This window comes from Heteronotia binoei, chromosome 18, assembly GCF_032191835.1.
Source record: "Heteronotia binoei isolate CCM8104 ecotype False Entrance Well chromosome 18, APGP_CSIRO_Hbin_v1, whole genome shotgun sequence".
Lineage (NCBI taxonomy): Eukaryota > Metazoa > Chordata > Lepidosauria > Squamata > Gekkonidae > Heteronotia > Heteronotia binoei.
In genome coordinates, this window is record NC_083240.1 from 22,196,515 (window position 1) to 22,218,570 (window position 22,056).

General features: G+C 42.4%; 1 protein-coding gene across 7 annotated transcripts in view; it reads left to right on the forward strand.

The window, feature by feature from the left end:
* CAMTA1 (calmodulin binding transcription activator 1) overlaps positions 1–22,056 on the forward strand; it is an 898,374-nt gene that overhangs the window by 268,922 nt on the left and 607,396 nt on the right. For all 7 annotated transcript variants that reach the window (XM_060259691.1, XM_060259693.1, XM_060259694.1 and 4 more), the window contains exon 3: positions 1,189–1,256. In XM_060259691.1, coding sequence (XP_060115674.1) covers positions 1,189–1,256 — 68 coding nt within the window. The remainder of the gene's footprint in view (positions 1–1,188; positions 1,257–22,056) is intronic.

Genomic DNA, 22,056 nt, shown 5'->3' on the forward strand with positions numbered 1-22,056 from the left:
ATCCTTTAAGGACAACACAGTGCAACAAAAAGATGTAGTATTGTCTCAATATAGAGTGAGCAAGTCCCATAGGGTGCAATGATGTCCCAATAGGTACACAAATGTATCTGAGTCCCTTGTAGCAAAGATTCTCCAGGATTTCAAATGGTCAAAACGCCCTATTCCAGAGTAGCAGGACCATGATATTAACAATGGAACCAAAGTCTTAGACTATTTAGCCTGACACTATAGAGTTACTTCTTTTCATATTCAACTATTGCCTAATGCATTTCAAATTATCCATAAGGTTCTATCAGGCTGAATAGTCTAGAGCTTTGGTTCCGTTATTGATTTCATGGTCCTTATGAAGGCTGAAGAAACCTCTTCTACTTGAGTATAGGGTGTTTTGACCATTTGGAATCCTGGAGAATCTTTGCTACAAGGGACTCAGATATGTTTGTGTACCCATTAAGACATGATTGCATCCTGTGGGACTTGTTCACTTTATATTGAGACAATACTACATCTTTTTGTTGCACAGTGTTGTCCTCAAAGGATTTTGTGTATGGACTTTATTATTGCGAATTTATACTGCAGTTGGTTGAAATTGACATTGAATGCATATGGTACTATTTTACATATATCTTAAACCATGTAAGTGAATCAGTGACCTTAATGTGAGCTGTACAACCATTGCAGCATTTTAGTTCTTGTTCTATCTAAACAAAAGTGTTGTTTTTTTAAAAAAAATAATTCTGAGGATTTAAAGCAGTGGTTTTCATAGAAGAGGGCTCAAGGGGCAGGATGCAAACCCTGCCTGGGTCAGATGTAGGGGAGAAATTCCAGGGGCCCTGATTACTCAAAGGTCCATGAAGTTGGACAAGTCATGTGATTTGTTTTCCTGTAATATTTGGCTTGGGGTTTAGTAGCAGGAATGGGACCCAAAGATAACATTTGTTTAGGGGCCCAGAACTATTATTGGTAGGAATGTTCAATGATATCACTCTGGCATGTCACTGCAAGAAGGCTATCTTGGGTGGCGTGGCTGCTGTCCTTTGGTGTGCTAGCAGACTTCCTTCTTGACCTCTGTGTAGTTAGGCAGTTCAAGACCTGCTGCAGACTTGATCTCCAAAAAATGCGTTTGGAGGCACTGAGCTGCTTGAACGCACAAAGTTTCTAAAACCAGCTTTTTTTCCTTTCCTCTTCCAGGAAATTGCCGCGTATCTAATAACATTCGAAAAGCATGAAGAATGGCTAACGACATCCCCTAAAACCAGGTAACATTCCAAATAGCTCGCCTTGTGAAAATGTCCATTGATTTATTTTCCCCCTGATTTTACTTGACTTGCTAAATCAATTCATTGGTCACCAAGTGAAGGCAAAAGTGTGGTAGTGGGGGGAACCAACAGCCCACAGAGTCATGCTTGATAGCTCGTGACACCAAAGTCTCATTAATTGACTTAATGAGTATTTTATTGAATGAAATCAGATTGATTAAAACCAGACCGTCTGCAGTCTTGACAGGTTAAAAAAAGTTTTAGCCCAATGGCTTAACGTTTAATTATATCTGTTGGGGAGGATAGATTCGGAGGGCTTGGCTGAGTGAAGGGGTGTTGTCTGTTCATCTCTGTGCCATTCTCAGTTGTTGCAAACCTTTGGACCAGCAATCAAACACAACTAAAACCTTCCAGGATTAGAAGGAGGGGCATATTGACTGTCTAAAATGTATCTACCCCTGCTCTTTTGCTTACTGGGTTAAGGTTTTGCAGGGAGGGGAATTTGGAAGGAGAACTGCTGTCAGCTTAGCTGCACCTTCATTTGCTCTTTCTGTCTCAGCTCTATATCTTGGATGGGGGAGGTGAAGCCCTTAGATGCAAGCCAATGGGAAAGAACCAAAGGCCCTTAGCTTTTAACTTATAACTTATGTCCTGTGGCCCTGAACAACTAGTGCATTGAATTCTAGACCAGCCCTGAGATACAGTTAAATTGTGTCTCTCTTATGGTGTTTTAATGGTATTTTTATGTGTTGTACACCGCTTTGGGTTCCGTTAGGGAGAAAAGTGGCCAATAAATATATTAACTAGTCTAAATTCTCCCTCTCCAAGAAAAACGAGCCATGAGAAGACATGTTGTTGTTGTTGTTTTCCATGACTGATGTTGCATTATCTTTCATCTATCCTAGCTCTGTAATTTTCCTGACTGTTGTAAGCCAAGGGAAAAGAGAGGGGAATTTGCAAGTATTCTCTCACTTGAAAATGTTGACATTTTTAGTGGCACTAAGAAACGTGGAAAATTTGTGTTTGCTTGCTTGGGGTTGTTTTTAAAGTTATTTGAAAAGCAACATGAATTTTAAGGAGCATGCCTGGTTTTGAGTTGCTCAGGGAAGCTGCAAAAGGTACCTCTTTCTAGAATTTATTTTTATCCAAATGACAAGTAGAGAATATGGCTGCTTAGCATGGAAAGTAGTTTTACATCCATAGGCCAGCTAACATGTTTTGGGGATGGGACATCAACTCTCTCCTTTTGACTATATGTGGCATAAAAGGAAACAGAACAGAAGGAAACGTATGCAAAGTTTTTGATATTTGGTAAACAGTCACATATGAAACGTGAGTATGGCATTTTTAGCCTTACATTCTTGGGTGCTTTATATTTCTACTCACAGTTTTTCAAAAGCACAGCCTGCTCTGTTTGGTGGTCTTCAGTGTCCCATAACTGGGCTTTCCAATACAGGCTTTGACTTGCTGGCATCTCTTGTGATTTGAGCAGGTGTCAAATATGAAGCCTCCTAAACCATCACCTGTCAAAAAACACAAGCCACTCCATCTCTTCAATCAAATATGGCACAATTCCAAAATATAGCTGCATTTGAACTCTCTGGTACTGAAATTAGATCTCACTTAGTCAGTGAATGTTTGGGAAATAATCAAATGTGCAGCGACTGTGATGAATGTTCAGTATCATAATTTGCTGTGGATAATTTTTTTAGTAGAATTTCAGGGAGCAAATTAATTTCAGCTCTAATTCATTCAAAATAAATGAGAATTGGTTGAGTGGAATCCCAAGATCACACTCACTGGGGAGGGTGACTGTTTCCATCTCTACAACTGTTGCCAAACCTGAACACATTTCAAGAAGGCAAAAATAACTGAGCACATTATGCTTGTGATGTGTGAAGTCTTCTATTTAAAGACATGGTTTTAAGAGGGGATTCTGGCACAGCTCCCCAGTGAATTTTCCAAACCTGTTGTGTTTGTCCAGGCTTGGCCTTGATGATATGAAAGCTCCTTCACTGAGTTGTACCAGGCTGCAGACGACAACAACAATCAAAGCACACACACACACACACATAAAAGTACGTTTTGCAAAGAAGGGAGGGCATGAGGAGGATGAGACCAACATGTGATCAGATTTTTTTCCCTTTGCAGTCCACCTCAGGGTTGCCAGCTCTGGGGTGTGAAAGACCTGGAGATTTTGAGGGTGGAGTCTGAGGATGGTGGGGTTTGAGGAGAGGAGGGACTTCAATGGGGAGTAATGCCATAGAGTCTACTTTTCAAAGTGGTCATTTTTCTCCAGGTGAACTGATCTCTGTCACTTGGAGATCAGTTGTAATACCAGGAGATCTTTGGGTTGCCAGTATCCATGTCCGAGTAGGTGATCTCCTGGTTTCAGGGGCTTCTCCCTGCTGTGGACCAGCTGGCTGGTGGGGAAACCCCACCCCTAAACATGGACATTGTCATGTGACATACTGACATGGTGATATCACCCAGAAGTGATATCATTGCAGCAGGGATGTTGCATGGTGATGCTCTGGTTTTTGGACAAAACTCTATGGTTGGAAGGTGAATTTACCATAGAGTTTCACCCAAAAACCAGAGCATCCCCCTGCCATCACTTACATGATGATGTCACTTCTGGGTGAAGAAGGTAAAGAAGAAGATATTGGATTTATATCCCGCCCTCCACTCCGAAGAGTCTCAGAGCGGCTCACAATCTCCTTTACCTTCCTCCCCCACAACAGACACCCTGTGAGGTGTCTGGGGCTGGAGAGGGCTCTCACAGCAGCTGCCCTTTCAAGGACAACCTCTGTGATAGCTATGGCTGACCCAAGGCCATTCCAGCAGGTGCACGTGGAGGAGTGGGAAATCAAATCCGGTTCTCCCAGATAAGAGTCCACACACTTAGCCACTACACCAAACATCAGCACATCACATGATGTTGTGTTATGTCCCCACCCAACCTCAGAATGCCCCCCAAATTCCCCCATCAGAGTAATGAGGAGACTTGGCAATCCTAGGAGATCTCCAGCCACCACCTGGAGGTTGGCATCCCCTAGTCCATGTATGCATATTTAACACAAAGTAAGCACTATTTTTAACAAGCTGTTGGTGTTGTATTCCTTAGCATGGGGGGGGGAGTGTAGTAAAACACAAAAATTGCTCTTGATTGTAGCAAGAAAGAACAAATCAGTTTTCCTAGTGTTTAATAATTCATAACTGTAGGGAAGGTAGGCCTGATGTCAAATACAAGGAGACCCATCTTGCCTTTTTTAGATTCTGTAAGAATTTCTGCATCAGCCTTTCTGCCTGTCGCATGGTCCATTTATTTTAAATGTGCTTATATATGTCTACGTATAAGCTTATAGCCCATATATGAGTTTATGGTCCATCCTATTTCATAAGAAGGCAGATAACAGCCCATTGAGTGGCACCTAGTTAATTCTTGGTTGGATGGGTTTTGTGCTTGCTCAGAGTCTGCTGGAGCTCTCCGTCCTTGAGGTGAGTGACCTTCTGGGCAGATCCGTTCTTGTACACACCTTGTACTGGGCATCAGTGACATACTTCTGTAGTAAAGAGTATACAGAAGGATTATATAGTTAATAAAGAGTTACTGTTTGGAGAAGAGGCCATTTGCATCCTGGTGGAGTCTGGGATGAAGATCCAGGAGACAGTGTAGTTAAGATGGCTGCTGGAGAGGTTGCCACTGGTTCCTATAGGAAATAAACACACTTTATAAAAGATTGGGGTCAGCTCTACAGAGGATTTTGGGGGATCTTTCTAAACCCCATAATGTCAGCTGCACTCTTGTCTCATTGGTTCTTGCCAGGCCTGGCCACCTATTGCCTCCTTGAACACGTTATTCCAAACTGTTGGCAACAGCTTATCCTAACACTAGGTTTTCTTCCTTTCTTGGCCTGGTTTCTTCCCTGAGTTCATCAGGATCATTGAGATGGTTGCCTCACCAGAGCAATTGTGTAATTCTGCCACCGCTTCAATATCTGTTTGCTTATTTATTTAGAAAATGTATGTTTCACCTCTCCAGAGACCTGCTTGGGGCAGCTCACAAAGTAAAACAATGCAGCTGAATCATTAAAAAAACAAGAGTACAGAAGCCATAGAAATAGTTACAACTCTAACTGGGAATGTGATGAGTTGCCCAAGCCTTCCTTCCCCACCTCCAGGTTAACTATTATGAGCCAATTGATCAACTGAGGCATGATTTTCTGCTTCTGCAAGGCTGACTTTTTTGCCACTCTGGTAGTACTTGGATAACAGAATTGGAGGGGGAGGGGATCGACTTGCCCCTGGGGTGGAGCAAAAATTGATGCAAGAACTTTCCATGTGACCTTGTTATCAAGACATTAAAGAAAGATGGGGTCCAGGTGGGGCAAAGCTGAAGCCCAGCCATCTCATTCTGGCTACTGTATTGCCAGCACTGGCAGGGCTGAGGCTAAGCCTCTATGGAGCCTACGGAAATGAGAATATTGCAGATGAAGGGGCAACTTTGGAGAAGGAGTTTGACTCAAGAGGAATAGGACAAGTAAACAATAGGCCAAGAGATTAGAGAGTGGACAGAGAGAGATAGTTGGCTAGCAGCTAGGAAGGAATGCAAAGAAGTCCAGATGTTGGCTGTTATCCAAGCTTGGCACAGAAGCATTTATAACCAGGCCAGGAAGAACCATTGGGCTGCTGGGAGGGGGGAGGGTAACCATGAGGTGGTGTCAGTGCACAACCCAGGGAATTCTGACACCAGTCTCCTGTTGATTCTGATGGCCAGAGCAATTCCTGCAGAGCATTTTCACTGGGTGAAGAATTTCTCTCCTTCTCCCTTCCCTATGCCTGTCTGACAGCAGCCAGTGCAGTGCTCTTGGGGAAATGCCATTTCCTGACCAGAGAGCTTGAGCTATATCATTAAAGTGGGAGATCATCATCCTCGAGCCTGTGCCAAGGCAAGCCTATCGAATGAGCCAAAGTCATTGTGCAAAGTCAGGGGAATAGACGTAACGCCACCATTCATGCATTTGATTATGGGTGTATTTGCAAAAGGGGTTTTCTTCTTTCCTCCCTTTTAAAATTGGGAGGCCTTGTTTAGTCTGCTAAAGGCAAGGCACAAAAATAGCAATATTTCCATTAATATTATAATATGCTGCTCCTGTGTGCTTATACTTGAAAGCATAATGTCCCAGGAGGAGGAAAAAATGGTGTGTGTGTGTTGTATGCACAATTGCTGTTCGAGGACCTTAAATTACTTGTTTGAATTTGCTTTGGAATATATATAATATATTGAAATTAATTGCTGCAGTTTAATGCTGAGTTCATACAAACAGGCCTCTTGGTATTAAAGAATTAATGACATTGATCCTGCACTGGACTGGAACATTCTCCTATTCTTTATGTTGGTGTTTTTTTTCCCTGCTACTAATTTTGTTTGAGAAAATTAATAAAAATGAATTGTGCTGCTGACAGTTCATAGAGTTTCTTAATAAAATGATGCATAGTACGATGTGGAATGATCCCTGTTGAATTGTAGGTCATAGAATTTATTTTATTTGTATTTTTTTTTGAAAAAACCAAAAACCTGTTCCCCACTGACTTGCCTCACAAGGGTTCCTTGGGTAGCTTTCAGTACAATTAAAAGTCCAATTAAAATTAACATAAATTAACATATTTTTTTAAAAAAACAACACCAATTAAAATATCTAAAAAACAACACAGCAGCTGCCATTTGAGAGAGGAAAAAAGTATCAAATGCATGTTTAAGTGGGAAGGTCTTAACCAGCCTTTGAAAAGGAGCAACTGAGCTTGACAGGGCTTCTGAGAGCAAGGTCTTTGCAAGAAAGGTGCTGCTAATGAGGAGGCCCTGCTCCATGTTGCTTCAGAAGATAGGCTCTCCTCTGGTTATCTTGGAATGTTGGGGGGAGGGGTGTAGAAATGAAAGTAAAGCATGTCATCATGTCACAAATGACTCATGATGACCCCATGAAATTCTACCTTATGGGGTTTTTGAGGCAAGAGATGAGTAGTTTGTTATTGCCTTTCTCTGCAAAGAACCCCCCTGCCTCCCCCCACATTAACTTGTTTTTCTAAACTATCTGCCTCTCTCTTCTTGGGTGTTGTACCCTGCTTAGCTGTATGGCTACTAAAATTGACTGAGGTAGAGGCAATAATCTGTTCCAGCTTTCTGTCCTTTGCCTGAAACATCTTTAAAAGAAACTCAAGCAATCTTGTGTTATAAATCTCCAAGGAAGGATACTCTGCAACTATCTTGGTGATTTGTCCCAGTGTGCTGGAGTGGAAGGCTTTTCAAACTTAGGGATTGGCCATGAGTGCATGTTCACCACTTGATGCCTGTGGCATAGAACAGTGATTTGCATGTGAGAATGCCTCATCTCAGATAAAATGCCTCAGTTAAAGCTTCTGTAGACCTTCATATCAGTTGCAATCTCCTTAGGGAAGAAGATATAATTCAGTAGGAGAGCACCTGCTGTATCTAAATTATATAACTAGTGGAAAAGTTCTGAATTGCTGCCACTAAGTTTTCTCAGCCTGCAGTGACTGTGGATTGAAAGAAACTGAAACAAGGGTTGGAACATTCCCTGTTTTGATGTGCAGGTCAGAGCCATTTATTTATGTATGTATGTATATGTATGCTCTTTGTCCATAGAACTAAAAGAGGCAGGTATCCATCTCCCCTTCTCCATTTTGTCCCCACAAAAACTCTGTGGAGCAGGTAAGGTTGAGAAAGTGTAATTGTTGCAAGGACACTCATAGAGCTTCATGGCACAGTGGGGATTTGAATCTGGGTCTCCAAGATCATCTTCAGCTTCCTTCCCAAGGTTCTCTTAGTTTCAAGAATGTGTGTCTGGTGTGTATGGAGAGTCTTCTTATTTGAGTTCGTGGTTTAGTTTGTGGGGTGACGTAATGATGTCTAGATTGTAGTGCACTAGGGAACTGGGGGGGGGGGGTGGTGGTAAATTGGCTGGTCTGTCCTAATGTCATGGAAGGATGGGACAGGCAGGTGGGTCTCTGATTCCTACTGGCTTAGCAATGGGAATGCAATAGTTTAGAAAAACGGTGTGGGGGGAGGCAGGGGTTCTGAGAGAAAAGGAGCCCAAGGGAAACAAAGGCCATGGGGAAACTTTTGAGAGGAGCAAGAAAACCTGGAAGTGAGAGAATGGGTAAAAAGCAGGGTGTGTCCATAGCTGGGGTGGCTGAGATAGGGGAGGCTGGAGGCCCTGTGGTGATCTGTATTCTTTAATTGCCTGCCTCTAGCCACATACAAGCCTATGTGATGAACAGCAGCTATTATGAGATTGTATCCCAGATCTTTTATCATGGATTATTGTTTCTTATCACATCTGCTTATCGTGAAATCAGGGGAGATTGCCTAGAAAGTGATAACTAAGAAAAAGCCCAGAATTGCAACTTTATGCAATCAAGAAATCATGAGATAGGCACTCTTAGCATCTGGGGAATTGCATGTTCCATTGTGCTGCCGGATGCTGCAAACCTGCCCTCGAAGGACAACATCTCTTAGAGTAATCTGTCTTCCGGTTAATATTGTCAGGGTAATAAAAACACCCCACATTTGCTGTGTGTTTTCCATTCAAATGCAGATGGACTGACAGTGTTGACAGTGTCATAAAACAGAAATAAGAATTGCCAGAAAAACACCCAAAGCTTGCAGTGTGCTTTCCACTCATGCAGATGGACTTATGGTGCTGAAACTGCTGTGGCTGTTCCTTTTTGATTGTTGTTAGAAAATATGCTAATGCATGAACTTGAGTATTATTAAAACTAATTAAAAACTAAATGCCACATCAAGATAAATTAACAAAGTACATTTTGTGATATGCTCTCCTTGATGTTTTCTTGTAATCACATTTGTTTGCTTACAGTTTTTTTTAATTGGCCATCTAATCCACAATGGAGCTGGTAGTCATTAGTGTGTATTTTGTAAAAAATAAATAAATGAAATGCCTGTGAAGTACAGTCACATCACAGAAAATCTGAAATAATTTGCCATTTCTACACAAAATTGTGGAAATTAATTAGGAGTTCTTGCAGAGAGCACACACACATACAAAAATACAAAAAAACAAGAAAAGAAAGAGGGAAGGACATATCTTGGAGATTTCCAAACAGGTTTGTTAAGTTATGTGGAAATTTGAAAAAAAAAACCCAACCCAATTCTTTATTTCTCAGGCAATCTATAATATTTTTTATTTTCAGAAAATTGTTGATTTCTCAGAACCCTCATTTATTGGATTTATATCTCACCCTCCACTCCGAAGAGACTCAGAGCGGCTCACAATCTCCTTTACCTTCCTCCCCCACAACAGACACCCTGTGAGGTGGGTGGGGCTGGAGAGGGCTCTCACAGCAGCTGCCCTTTCAAGGACAACCTCTGCCAGAGCTATGGCTGACCCAAGGGCATGCTAGCAGGTGCAAGTGGAGGAGTGGGGAATCAAACCTGGTTCTCCCAGATAAGAGTCCGCACACTTAACCACGACACCAAACTGGCTCTAACAGGCTGCTAACAGGCTGGCACTTTGGACCAACTCAGACTCCTCTAAAACCCAAAAAATCCCTCCAAATGGCAACATCTGCCACCCGTCCAGTACTCACCTCATCCTCCAGGCTCCTCAGAGTGGCTCAAAAACCACCACTTCCAAAGTCAGTCGCCACTTCTACTGCCCGTCGCCTCTTTGCCATCTGGATGGGGAAGGGTGCAAGCAAAGCAACTTAGCTGTGTGTAGGCACTAAGCTGCAACAAGCTGCTCCTGTCTTTTAAAAAAAACCCCAAAACAGCCATAGCACTTGAGCACATGAGCGCTTGACCCATTGGGGGACAAAAAGAGGAGTCCAGCCTCGCTGGGGAGCATGTGGAGGCTTCAGAATGACTCTTTTCAAGCCAGCCTGATTTGGAACACCTCCACTCTGCCCCAAACTGCCGGTCTGTTAGCAGCTATTATGTAACTTTTCTTGCATGTATGGGAAAATTGGGGATATTTAAGCTGAAATCCTCTCTGCATGCTCACCATGCAGATATCCAGAGTAAATTTGCAATTTTTTGTTATTTCTCACTTCCTGCTGCAAAACCCCTCATGATATTTGTCATTGTCCCTCTATCCCCCAGAGATAGCATTTCATAGTGATCAGTGGGCTGCAGTGTGTGTGGGGATGAGACAGGGAAGAAACACTCTGCCAGTGGAAGATTTAGTCTGGATCCACTCCACTGAGGCTTCTGAGTAATGTGTAGAATCAGGCTGGTAATCCTGTGCAGCACCACTGAGGGTGAGACAAGGACAGAAAGGAGTCAGTATAGTGAGGTGGTTAGTGTTGGGTTAGGATCTGGGAGACCTAGGTTCAAATCTTTACTCTTCCAAGAACTCTCTGGGTGACTCTCTCTCAGTCACTCTCTCTCAGCCCAGCTTAGCCTCATGATAGTTTGTTGTGAGCCTAAAATGAAGGGAGAAAAAGAAAAGAGCAAGAGTCCAGTAGAGCTTAAAGACTAACAAAATTAGTGGCAGGATATGAGCTTTCTTGAGTTACTACTTGCATCTTCAGATAGCTTCATCTTACGTCTTCATCTGATGAAGTGAGCAGTGACTCACAAAAGCTCATACCCTGCCACAAATTTGTTAGTCCTTAAGGCGCTACTGGACTTTTGCTCTTTTCTACTGTTACAGACAAACTAACATGGCTACTCATCTTGGACCTTTTCTGCACCTTAGTACTGGTGCTGTTTCCTGGTGAATCCCCCACTGATGCTCTGACTTGGCGGCACTCCTTCCACAAAATGGCATTTATTTTTGGTTCAGAGATCCTCAGTAACCCCATATTGTCACTTGCAAAGGATTCTCAGCCTCTTGCAGGGATTGCTTGGATACATCTATGCTATCAGCTGGTGCTTCCATGTGGATGCACTGTGCGACTCCCAAAGAGCCATAGAAATCATGACAGCCCACATGGAGGCAACAGTTCATATAACGGTGACCTTCACAAATTGCCAATAACAGGCTGCAGGTTTTCCTTCAAGTGATGAAAGCACCTGGATTCTAAATCAGGGTTCCCTGGTTGGTTTCCTGTCTGCCTCTGGACTGTTGGCTATGAGCCATCACCTCCCGCTGCCCTTTCCTTGTGGTTCTGGTCAAGCCCCAAGTGCTTCTCCTACCCCCTCTGTGAGAGTATTGACTGTAAAAGGCTTTCTTCTTTACAGAAACTGCACCTCAGATATGAAGGCAGTTTCCTCACAATGGTACATGGCAGAGCCTGAATCCTGAGGGCACTGCAGGGTGTTCTAGGGGAAAATGTATGGCTAGAGGGAAAGGAGTAACTTCTTTTAAGGTTAAGTTTTGCATGGCTATCAAATATCTAAGACCAAATCCTGGAAGTATTGCAAGCTTCTTTTCTTTTCCTTTGTTTCTCTCCTTTTTAAAAACTCCCATTTGGAAAGTCTGAACCAGGCAAGCTGTTGTGTAGCATTTCCAGGCAGCAGGACTTGGCAATGATTAATATTTCTGAATCCCCAAAGTTCTGCGGCACTGGACTCCTACGAATCAATAGCAATTTACATGCGGTGTCAGTATCTATTTGGGGTAATTTAGTTTTACTTCGGCTACCTCCTAGTTTTATTTTTAGCATTTTAATTTCCCTCTGCCAGGTTTTAGGAAAACAAGAGTCACTTTCCTCCTTTGGCAGATGAGGTCTATGAGATGCGCATGCTGTCTTTTCCTGTTGATAAATTCTAACCTAATAAATCATGAAGCTTTTTGAAAGGCACAATGCCTAAGAAAACAGAATTTGTTTATTTTAAATGTCCCATTCTACTGCTACTGAATGAGGCCTCCCTCTTCTTGACTGCTTAGTCATGGGATAGTTTTATAAGTGGTACAGAAGTTGCTGTTTCACACATCTCTGCAACGATTTCACAAGAGCTGCATCACAAAGACTCTCAATGCATTGTTCTGACACACCATATCCTAATCTGTCTTTTATATTAGAACACTTGGGAAGTATTCTTGTGTTGCTTTACATCAATGACAGAGAATGGGGGGCCATGGCAGGAACATGAGGTGTAGATAAGGAGATTGCAAGATGGAGAATATATTTGAGGGCCATATTTTGTGTACAGTGACAGAGGGGTAAGTGCTGGTTTTATATGGAAGAAAAACGCAGGGACCTTGTGGGCAGGATTCATGGTATTTAGGTACATTACCTTACATCTTGAAGGAAGTGTGTATCTGTCTGTGTGTGTGTAAATTACTTTTTCTATTTGAAAAAAGCTGTCATATTCTAAGTAGGTCAAAACTGACAGTGACCAGATCTGACCTCAAAGCTAGTAAAAGAAACTGCAAGATTATAGACTAGGGGTGGGGAACCTTTTTTCTGCCAAGGGCCATATGGATATTTATAACATCATTCGCAGGCCATAAAAAATTATCAGCTTAAAAAACAGTGCTCCGCTGAGGGAGAATTATTCAGGTCAGCAAAATTAATGCAAATAATTGTTTTTCTATTTGAAGTCATTTGGGGAGAGCCTAATCTGGCACACGTACACACCCCTTCCGCTGCCCCATGCAAATGCATAGATATTGGGCTTTTTTGTAGAAAAAGCCCAGCAGGAACTCAGTAGCATATTAGATCACATCCCCTAATATTAGCATATTAGGTCACACACTCATTAGCATATTAGGCCACATCGTCTGGGATAATCAAGTGCAAACTGATTTGTGGCAGTAACTTCCAGGCCCTGCAGCAATTCTGGCTGGCCAGCCAGGCCCCAGGGAGGCTGCAGCAGAGTACATCTGGGCCCTGTGGTCCCTGCCTGGCTCTGGGGAGGCTGCCATATGGCTTGGTTTGGTCCAGCAATCCCCGAGGGCCACACCAACTGACCTCGAGGGCTGTATATGGCCCTCAGGATGGAGGTTCCCCACCTCTGTTATAGACATGCAATGGAAAGTGCTGCAGCACCATGGATAGCTCCATAAGGAGGAACAGCATTACTCCAACGCTATCCAGTCTAGCTGCGTCTCTGTGCTCCTAGCCGGACCTGTTTCTTATATGATGCTTCAAGGAGCTTTATAAGGCAAGGCTCTGGCCTCATGTTGCTATTGAGTAACCTATTGCCGCTTCTGATGCTGACCTCTAGAGAAGCAAACGTCTTTGGATGACTGGAGGATTGATAATTATAGTTAGCATACAGTGTGTTTCAGATGTTCAATATTCTTCTCATGCATTGCCTCAAGTATTCCTTACAAAAGTCCTGTAAGGTGGACAAGTATTATCATCCCTACATTGCAGAAGAGAGAAGATGCTCAGGCTATGAGTGAGTGGCTTGTTTAAGGATGCTTTGTTTCAGGCTGAGTTATGATCTGAGGATTTCCCATCTAACACTTTAGTTACTGCACTCTTTCCCCCAACTCTTCATCACAAAAAAGTATAGGTGGCTAATCTGGGTTCATAATCTAGAAGTGTGCTCTGTTCTTCAGCAAGATTGAAAAGGGATTTCTTTTGGAATGCTCTTGCAGATTCAAGACTCAGAAGACCACCAAAGCAGACAATTCAGGCTTGAGATCTCTAATGGACAGCTTTGTGGGTCTGAACCAGACTCAAGATTGCATCCGGCTTTCTGTTTGCTCACCGCAAAGGCTGTATCTATCACAGAAGTTGTTTTGCCACTTGCTGACAACCCCTTTCCCAGTTCAACCTGGCGATGACGGCAATCAAAGACAGTACCTCTTGCTCATTTTTCACTCCTGAATTAGTCAGTGCCGCTTCTGTTTTCTCCCCTGCTCCTGGGTGTTCGGCAGCCTCTAGCGTTTTCAAATCTGCTGGTTAAATTCAATTCATTATGTAAAACGCAGCCTTGCACCTTGTGTGAGGAGGAGCGGGAGCCATCCCACAATAAGATTTAGAGGTACCCTATTGGGATAATGATGTAAAATCACCATTAAGACTAAACTGCATGTAAGGGACTTGAGAAATGAAAAGAGAATGCCGAAAGAGGAAAAACCCTCCGTGAATAACACAAACCACCATGAGGCAATCCATTTGTGCTGTTCTGGCAAATGTTGCCAGATTTGCAGTACTGTCCCTAGACAATTGACAATGAGGACAGTGTTGTTGTTTTCCCTCCATCATAAATCTTTATTGAACGTTGTAAAAGAATAAGAGATACCACAATAATAACAGAATTATGATATTAATACAATGCTATACCAAAACCAGCTTGATATAACAATTACTGAACCATAGATACATAAAAGAAATACATCTATTGCTGGACAAGCAGACTAAAATATATATCTAAATAAATTAAAGTATGTATTTAGGAGGATGTGCTGATAGCTGCAGTATGCATTAATAAAATAATCCTAAGCAAATTTCTTTCAAAGAAGAGACAACGTGTTGTGGTACCGATGTTCCATACCATAATTCTTTGACCTCAAATCCTGTGCTGTGGAAACCATTCTTCTATTAACTTACGGTGCAGTGTTGTTTAGGGGGTATCTGAAACTGTCCTGGATCTTATATTTCATTGGGATTGCAAGAATATTTTCTACTTTCTACTTCATATTCTGGTATGTGTGAGAGTTCATGTGTGCATTCACACATATGTGTGTGCTACCTTTCAGTATCAAAGAGGGCAAATGTCTGCTCTGTGTGCTGAACATGACCAAAGAGCCCCACTCTCAGAAGGTAGGCTTGAGAATACTCAATAGGTAGGTTGGACTTTTTACAGGAAAATTTTAAGTGACAAGCAGCCAGAGATGCATCTAGTGTGACATTCAGGCAGAAACATTTTGGTACCAGGGCTTGATCCATTCTCATTCCAAGGAGGCCTCAGTCTGGGAAGGTTTGTTCCAAGGAGACCCCAGATATATAGACTTCTTTTTTCCTAACCCCCTCATACTTCTGGGCCAGTCCCTCCTCTGACCTTTCTTTCCATTTTTGCCTCCTCATCTCCTGGACTCTTCTCTAGAATTTGAGAAATGGAGCCAATGGCAGCCTGAGATCTTTAGGATGAGAGTACTCAAACCAATGGTGACCCAAGACCCTTCTATTTGCCTCTCTGTGACATAAGGGCAAGGCAGCCAATCATTGGCAGAGGTTGTGGCACCATCACCATCATGAACATCCCTGAGAGTATTCTAATGTATTCTGATTTCTCATTCCCAAGGTGGAATGCGGACCCCTGCAGAAACCCCATACATACATGTAGGCACTGCTTAATTACATTCAATGCCACAGGGTTCTGCAGGTATGCTGGAATTTTCGCAGTATATTAATTTTGCATTATATAATTAATAGTAAAGTTAATTGATGAATTATTCAATTTCCATGTAAAAATAGAGGCAATAAATATTAATAACTTATTTTATTACGGGAATTTCCATTTCCTGTGTCATTAAAGAGAGATTAACCAAAGTTGGTTTTAAATGGAGATTGAAAACAATTGTGCTGTTGAATTAATTTACAGTGTTAAGGTCGTTATACCAGGATCATAACTTCTTGTGTTGAAGAGATTAAAAAAAAAAAGATTGGTGACAACCAATAATGGTGTCAGCTATTGGACCTTTTCCTGCTAAACTACCCCCAAAGTCTTAAATCATTTTCTGCATAAATCACTGTTGGAAATGAAAACACTAGAATCCAAAGAATGGCTGTACTTGTTCTGTGTACCCCAAATTGATAGTGACAATGTCATGAGTTTGCTGGCTCGAACCGACCTGAATGGGAGTGAGGATGAGGATGGTGATCCAGAAACCTCAGAAGCAGAGCACCATCTGCAACCAAGTGACAAGGAAGAGGTTCTGGAGGTCACTGCCACTCCTCCAACAGAGGAGCTATTATCAGAAGTTAACATACCTGAGATTCAGGCTCAGAGTTCTGACGACACCTCCTGGATTGCCTCACCCCTCCCTGTCCAGGAACACTGGCGGGTAAGGGCAGAGTTTGAGCTATAGGAACAGCAGCACAGGGCACATTTGGCAGCTCAATGACACCTAGAACTAACAAACCAGATCACTCACTCATGAGCTCCAACTGGGCACCTAGCATAAATGCAACTGCAGAGAACAAGGCAGGCATGGAAGCAGCAAGTCACCACCCGCCTGATTCTGCAACCACAGGCCTGGATTCTTTTCTTCTCCAGTGATGTTTGGACTGTCTTTGGACTTGGACCTTGGACTCCCTCTGCTTACTCTCATGCACAATCCTGGACTGTAAGACTCGGCTTTCTGGACCATTCTCTGAACTGAACTGTGCTTTCTGGTAATCAGACTCAGGACAGGATTTGGACTCTGACTCTGAATTCTGGCTTGGACTGTATGTAGACTCTGACACATAAAAACTGAATTCACTGCCTATGCAAGTATAGACAGCTTCAAGAAGGGATTGGATAAACATATGGAATGGAGGTCCACCAGTGGCTATTAGTCACAGTGTATTATTGGAACTCTCTGTCTGGGGCAGTGATGCTCTGTATTCTTAGTGGTTGGGGAGGGGCACAGTGGGAAGGCTTTTACTGTCCTGGCCCCACTGATGGACCTCCTGATACACTTGGTTTTTTTGGCCAGTGGCCACTGTGTGACACAGAGTGTTAGACGGGATGGGCCATTGGCCTGATCCAACATGGCTACTCTTATGTTCTTATGATAGTGCTGACTGTTACGGTCATCTTTGGAGGCCTTGCTTCACGTGCCTTTGCCTTCTGAGATTAGGATAGTGGCAACCTTCTCAGCCATGGCACAAGAACTCTGGAACTATCTCCTGAGGGAGATTTGTCTGCCTCCTTCTGTTGCCATCCTCCACCTGTGAAGACTTTTTTTTTTGTTCCATTTGGCATTGTCAGTGATCCATCATTCCTAACTAATGCTAAATAATGCTTTTAATTTTTGTATGTATTTGAATTCTTTTAAAAACTCTTTTAAAAAGTTGTTTTAATGAGGTATGTTTGGGAAGGGTTTATTTTAATGGTTTTATAACGTATTTTATTATGCATATTTTAAATTGTTAGCCCCTTTGGCAGCCCTTGTAAGAGAAGATAGGCAGAATATAAATGTTATAAACAGATTTCTTGTGGAACTCCCTGCCACCAGCAAGTCCCTGGTTTTAGGTCTTGCTTTTTTTAGGAATCTACCAGGTAGTCTTTCTCAGCCTCCCTCTATTTGCAATGTGTGGATAATAGAACCAGACGGTCTTACAGAATTATTTTAAGGACTGTAGTAGATAATATATGTGAACACTTTTGAAAAAACCTATAACCAAGTGATTGTTACTGGAGTGCAGGTGGGGGTTAGTATGGTCAGATTCCTCCTTCCCAATTAAAGGAAAAAATTCCCTGCACACAGAGCGCTAGATGTCTGCTAGATGGGTTCTATCTTCTGCTTGATATGCATGGTTCTTCCCCCGGAGGAAACAAGTAGTGAGATTTCCCTCTACCACAATATGAACAATTTTTTGACTTGTTATTAGTGTCTACCAATTCCAAGTCTTCTTCCATTCACTTGACATTATCAAACTAAACAGGCCTTGTCTTGTTTTAGACATTTAGCTTCATCTCTGATGGTATATCAGCCTTCCTCCTCTCTCTTTTTCTGTTGTTTGCTGAAGAGGAAAAACTATACCAAGATTGCATCATAGCCATTGATTTGTAAAGATCTTTTTTAAAAAACTCACAGAGGTCCAGTAGAGTTGGGAAGCCAATCATTAATCCTCTCAATGGCTTATCCCCCCCCCTTTTTTGGTTTTGTTTTAAAATGCTCTACTAACAGAAGTGCTGCAGTGGTCGAGATCAGTTCATTGTCTTCGACTACTTCATTTTAAATATGTTTCCCATGAATTATTCAGCCAGACATCAGGTGAGAGTGGGTTTCCCCTGTACAGCTTGTTTTATTTAATACTTGGCTGGTAACTGAGGAGAGCAGCGTTGCTGTGATAGACAAGATCTGCTAACTTAAGCAGATAAGGAGGTGTTCGTGTATCCTGATGCGGGACTTAATTGGTACAGATGTTGAGATTTCAATTCTGCCTGAAATGCTGCGTAAGGCAGCTCACTGACTTTAGGAGTGAGCCACTGCAATCCTACACAGCATCGTGGTCACAGGAATAAGCAGTTTTAATAGAGGATTAGATAGATTCATGGAAGTTAAGTCTATCAGTGGTTTACTATGTCTTAAGGGAACCTCCATGTTCAGAAGCAGCAGACCTTTGAATTCCAGAGCCAGGATGCAACATCAGAGGAGGGCCTTGGCCTTGTTGGCCTTCTAGAGGAGTTGGTTGGCCACTGTGTGAGACAGGATGCTAGACTAGATGGGCCATTGATCTGATCCAACAGGGCTCCTCTTATGTTCTTATATTCTTACATCCCATTCTAAATAAGTTGGCTTGGAAGACCATAGCTACTTAGGATGGAACTGTGTAAGAGAGTTTGTGCATTAAAGACATAGGACATGCACAGTATGCTTTTGGTAGGAAATGAAATGTCCCAGAGGGGAGCAGAGCTGGCTCAACTGCACAGCTTCGTTCGAGGAGTACCAGCAAAGCAGCATTCTGGAGACCTGCCAGTTATGTGGGGTCACACAATCAGGAGCAAGAAGCATGATCAGGGAGCCCTGCAGAGAAGGCAGTGATTCTCCAGATTCTGTGCTGCCAGAACTGCTGGTCACAGAGGGAACTGCAGGGAACCCAAGCCACAATGACAGATTATTATACCTGTTGTATACAAATATAGACCAAGAGAGCAAAGAGCATGCTGCTGCTTACAGTATCGCTCCAAAGCTGACTTCACCCATTCAGTGTGTACATGTTTTTGAGCGATGCTTCTCCGCAAGTGGAACCAGTCCTCCTGGCAGCTTCGCTGAAGTTTCTTTGCACTGCAAAACTGTGTGTTAATAAAGTATCCACAGAAATACTATCTTGTGTGTAAGTCTGTGTATATGCTGCAGTGTTGCAGTAAATAGAAAACTGTAGAGTGTGAAAATGGGAGCTGAATACTGAATCTTTCTAGCTTTTTTTTTTTTAAAGTTCCTAGACCTTATGACTATGTGCCAGCAATTTCAGGTAGTCCAAGTAAGTTGCCCAGTAGTCATCTGGGGAATTCCAGCCAGCTTCAAAGCTCCTTGCTCATTCCTATCCCTATCAAGTATACATTATGTACATTTGGATAATTTGTATAATTTACACATACCAACTTTTCTTAGTGCAAAACATGGATTGCCTGGGTATAGGTTTGTTTGTTTGTTTAATTGGACTTACATTGTCCATACTAGTGCAGACTTCCAATGATTGAGTGAAAAGGGTGAAAGTTTCTGCTGCTAATGATTTTTTTCCTGTGGCTGTTGGAAAGCACAATTGAACATTGAGAAATTGCAGTGTGTTTAATGTTCTTTTATTAATGTCTTATGAAAAAGGAAGAATTGTCCACAAGAGAGATGTGATTCTGGATTAATTTTTTGGTCTCCGTTGGAGTTTGTGGGAAAAGCTCTTCCTGAAGAAAAGTCGGAGCATTTCAGAGGGGACCCAGCAAACTCATATTTATTCATGATATTTAACTGGGTAATAAAATTAAAGACTTTGTGGCATTTTAAATGCCTTACAGCTTAATTTATATTCTGGCATGTTAATGAAGAACCAGCTTTTGTCCAGGAGGTGAGATATGCAAAAATAACCTTTAAGTTGCTCATAATTAACCTTTAATGATATTCCCTCCATTTTTGCCAATTTTGTTTTTGTGCATCAAGAAATGGAATGGTTGCTGAGATGTCAGTTGTGGAGGCTACTCATTTCTTCTGTATGGCCAGCAGAGCACAGCAGATTCTTTTTTTAAAAAAACTTTTTTATTGGGATTATTTACTTGCAAAGTTTCTTCTTTCAGGAAATCTGGCACAAAAATGGGAATGCTCACAATGGGAGCCAAGTTTGGCAGTTACCTTCACCTTTCCTGTGATTGACAAAAAAAGGAGCATTATTAGACATGGTGTGAAAAATGTTGCTGAATGATCTTTTTGTGTTGGTTTAGAGTCAACCTCCCAACATAATATCTACCATCAATGTATGTATAATTTCTACAAACTGAACTGCATTTAGATTGCACTTGTCAATTTGCAACATAGAACAGACTCTTTCTCCTGCCCCTTGATGTATGTGAAAAAGCAGCCCTGTTGATGGAGTGGCATGTGCATGTGTGTGTGTTGGGGAGGGGGGGTCTTACAAGGCAAATGACAGTTTTAGAGCTTGCTGTTACTGAATTGAACAGACTAAAGGACAGGAACAGGTATCTGTAACAAATGGATGTCACTTGTGTGTAGGACTGCTAATCCCCAGGTGGGCGCAGGGGATTCCCCCAGTTTGGAAGCCCTACCCCCGCTTCAGGATCATCAGAAAGTGGGGGGGGAGGGGAGAGAAATGTCTGCTAGGAACTATTATTCCCTATGGAGACTTATTCCCATAGGAAATAATGGAGAATTGATCCGCAGGTATCTGGGGCTCGGGGGAGCTGTTTTTTTAAGGTAGAGGCACCAAACTTTCAGTATAGCATCCAGTGCCTCTCCCCAAAATACCCCCAAAGTTTCAAAAAGATTGGACTGGGGGCTCCAATTCTATGAGCCTCAAAAGAAGGTGCCCCTAGCCTTCATTACTTCCTATGGAAGGAAGGCATTTAAAAAGGAGTGTGATCCCTTTAAATGTGATGGCCAGAACTCCCTTTGGAGTTCAATTATGTTTGTCACACCCTTGCTCCTGCCTCCACCCCCAAAGTTCCAGATATTTCTTGAATTGAACTTGGCAACCCTACTTGTGTGGAATGAGAGAGAATATGTAAAGCTGATCACTCTCTGTGTGTGTTTCTGTGAGACACACATGCAAACACACAGGTTCCTTTAAATCTAGGAGGGGGGAGGCAAAGAAGTGAGAACTAAGTTCATAGCCAGCAAGCAGCTGCAAGAACAGATCAAGTTGTTCAGGTCAGTGCGTAAGCCTTACCCAGAATCCTTTGTAGGGAGGACCACCTCCTCTGACATATTTGTATGAATATGCTTCTTTATTGATCACTCTCCCTGCCTTGTCTGGCATAAAGTCTCAGATTCAGTTATCAGCAGCGAAGAAGGCCTCAGATAGTGGATATGGGAAAGTCTCCTCTTTGAAACAACTGGATAGTTGTTGCCAATAGGAGAGAATTACTAATCCTCTGGCTTTACTCTTTGTTTTTTGTTTTTTTTTCATTCCCTTCTTCCTCCCAGGAGCTCAAGGAGGTTTGTTTCCTCCTCTGTTTTCCCCCACAGTAACCATGAGGGGTAGATTACACTGAGCTAGAGTGACTGGTTCAAAGTCACCTAATGTACTTCATGGATAAGGGGGGATTTGAACCTGGGTCCTAACCACACTGCTTCCTTTGTATAAGGCAGCTTCACTTGTTCATATGTGCAGTGGGTCACAGGCAGTTTCATTTGTTCATATGTGCACCCCTACCCATCAGAAGAGGTGAAGTAAATAAGGTGAGAGGTACAACATTTCCAGGGGAAAGGGGAGAAGACTAATGCAGAAGAGGGGAAAAAAGAGTGGATGAGGCTGCCTTTGTTGTAGGATAGTAATTTTAGTGCTATAACCCTTAAGCAATGCTGCCTGACCTGTCATGGAAAAACAGGTCACTTACACAGTTTAATTTCCCACCTATTAAAGTTGTTTCCTCTGTCTCTCTGTTTTTACCCCGTAATACATTTTTACAGCTACTGAAGAGGGTTGGCATTCCAAATGACTCAGCCGCCAATGGATGTAACATTTGATCCACTGC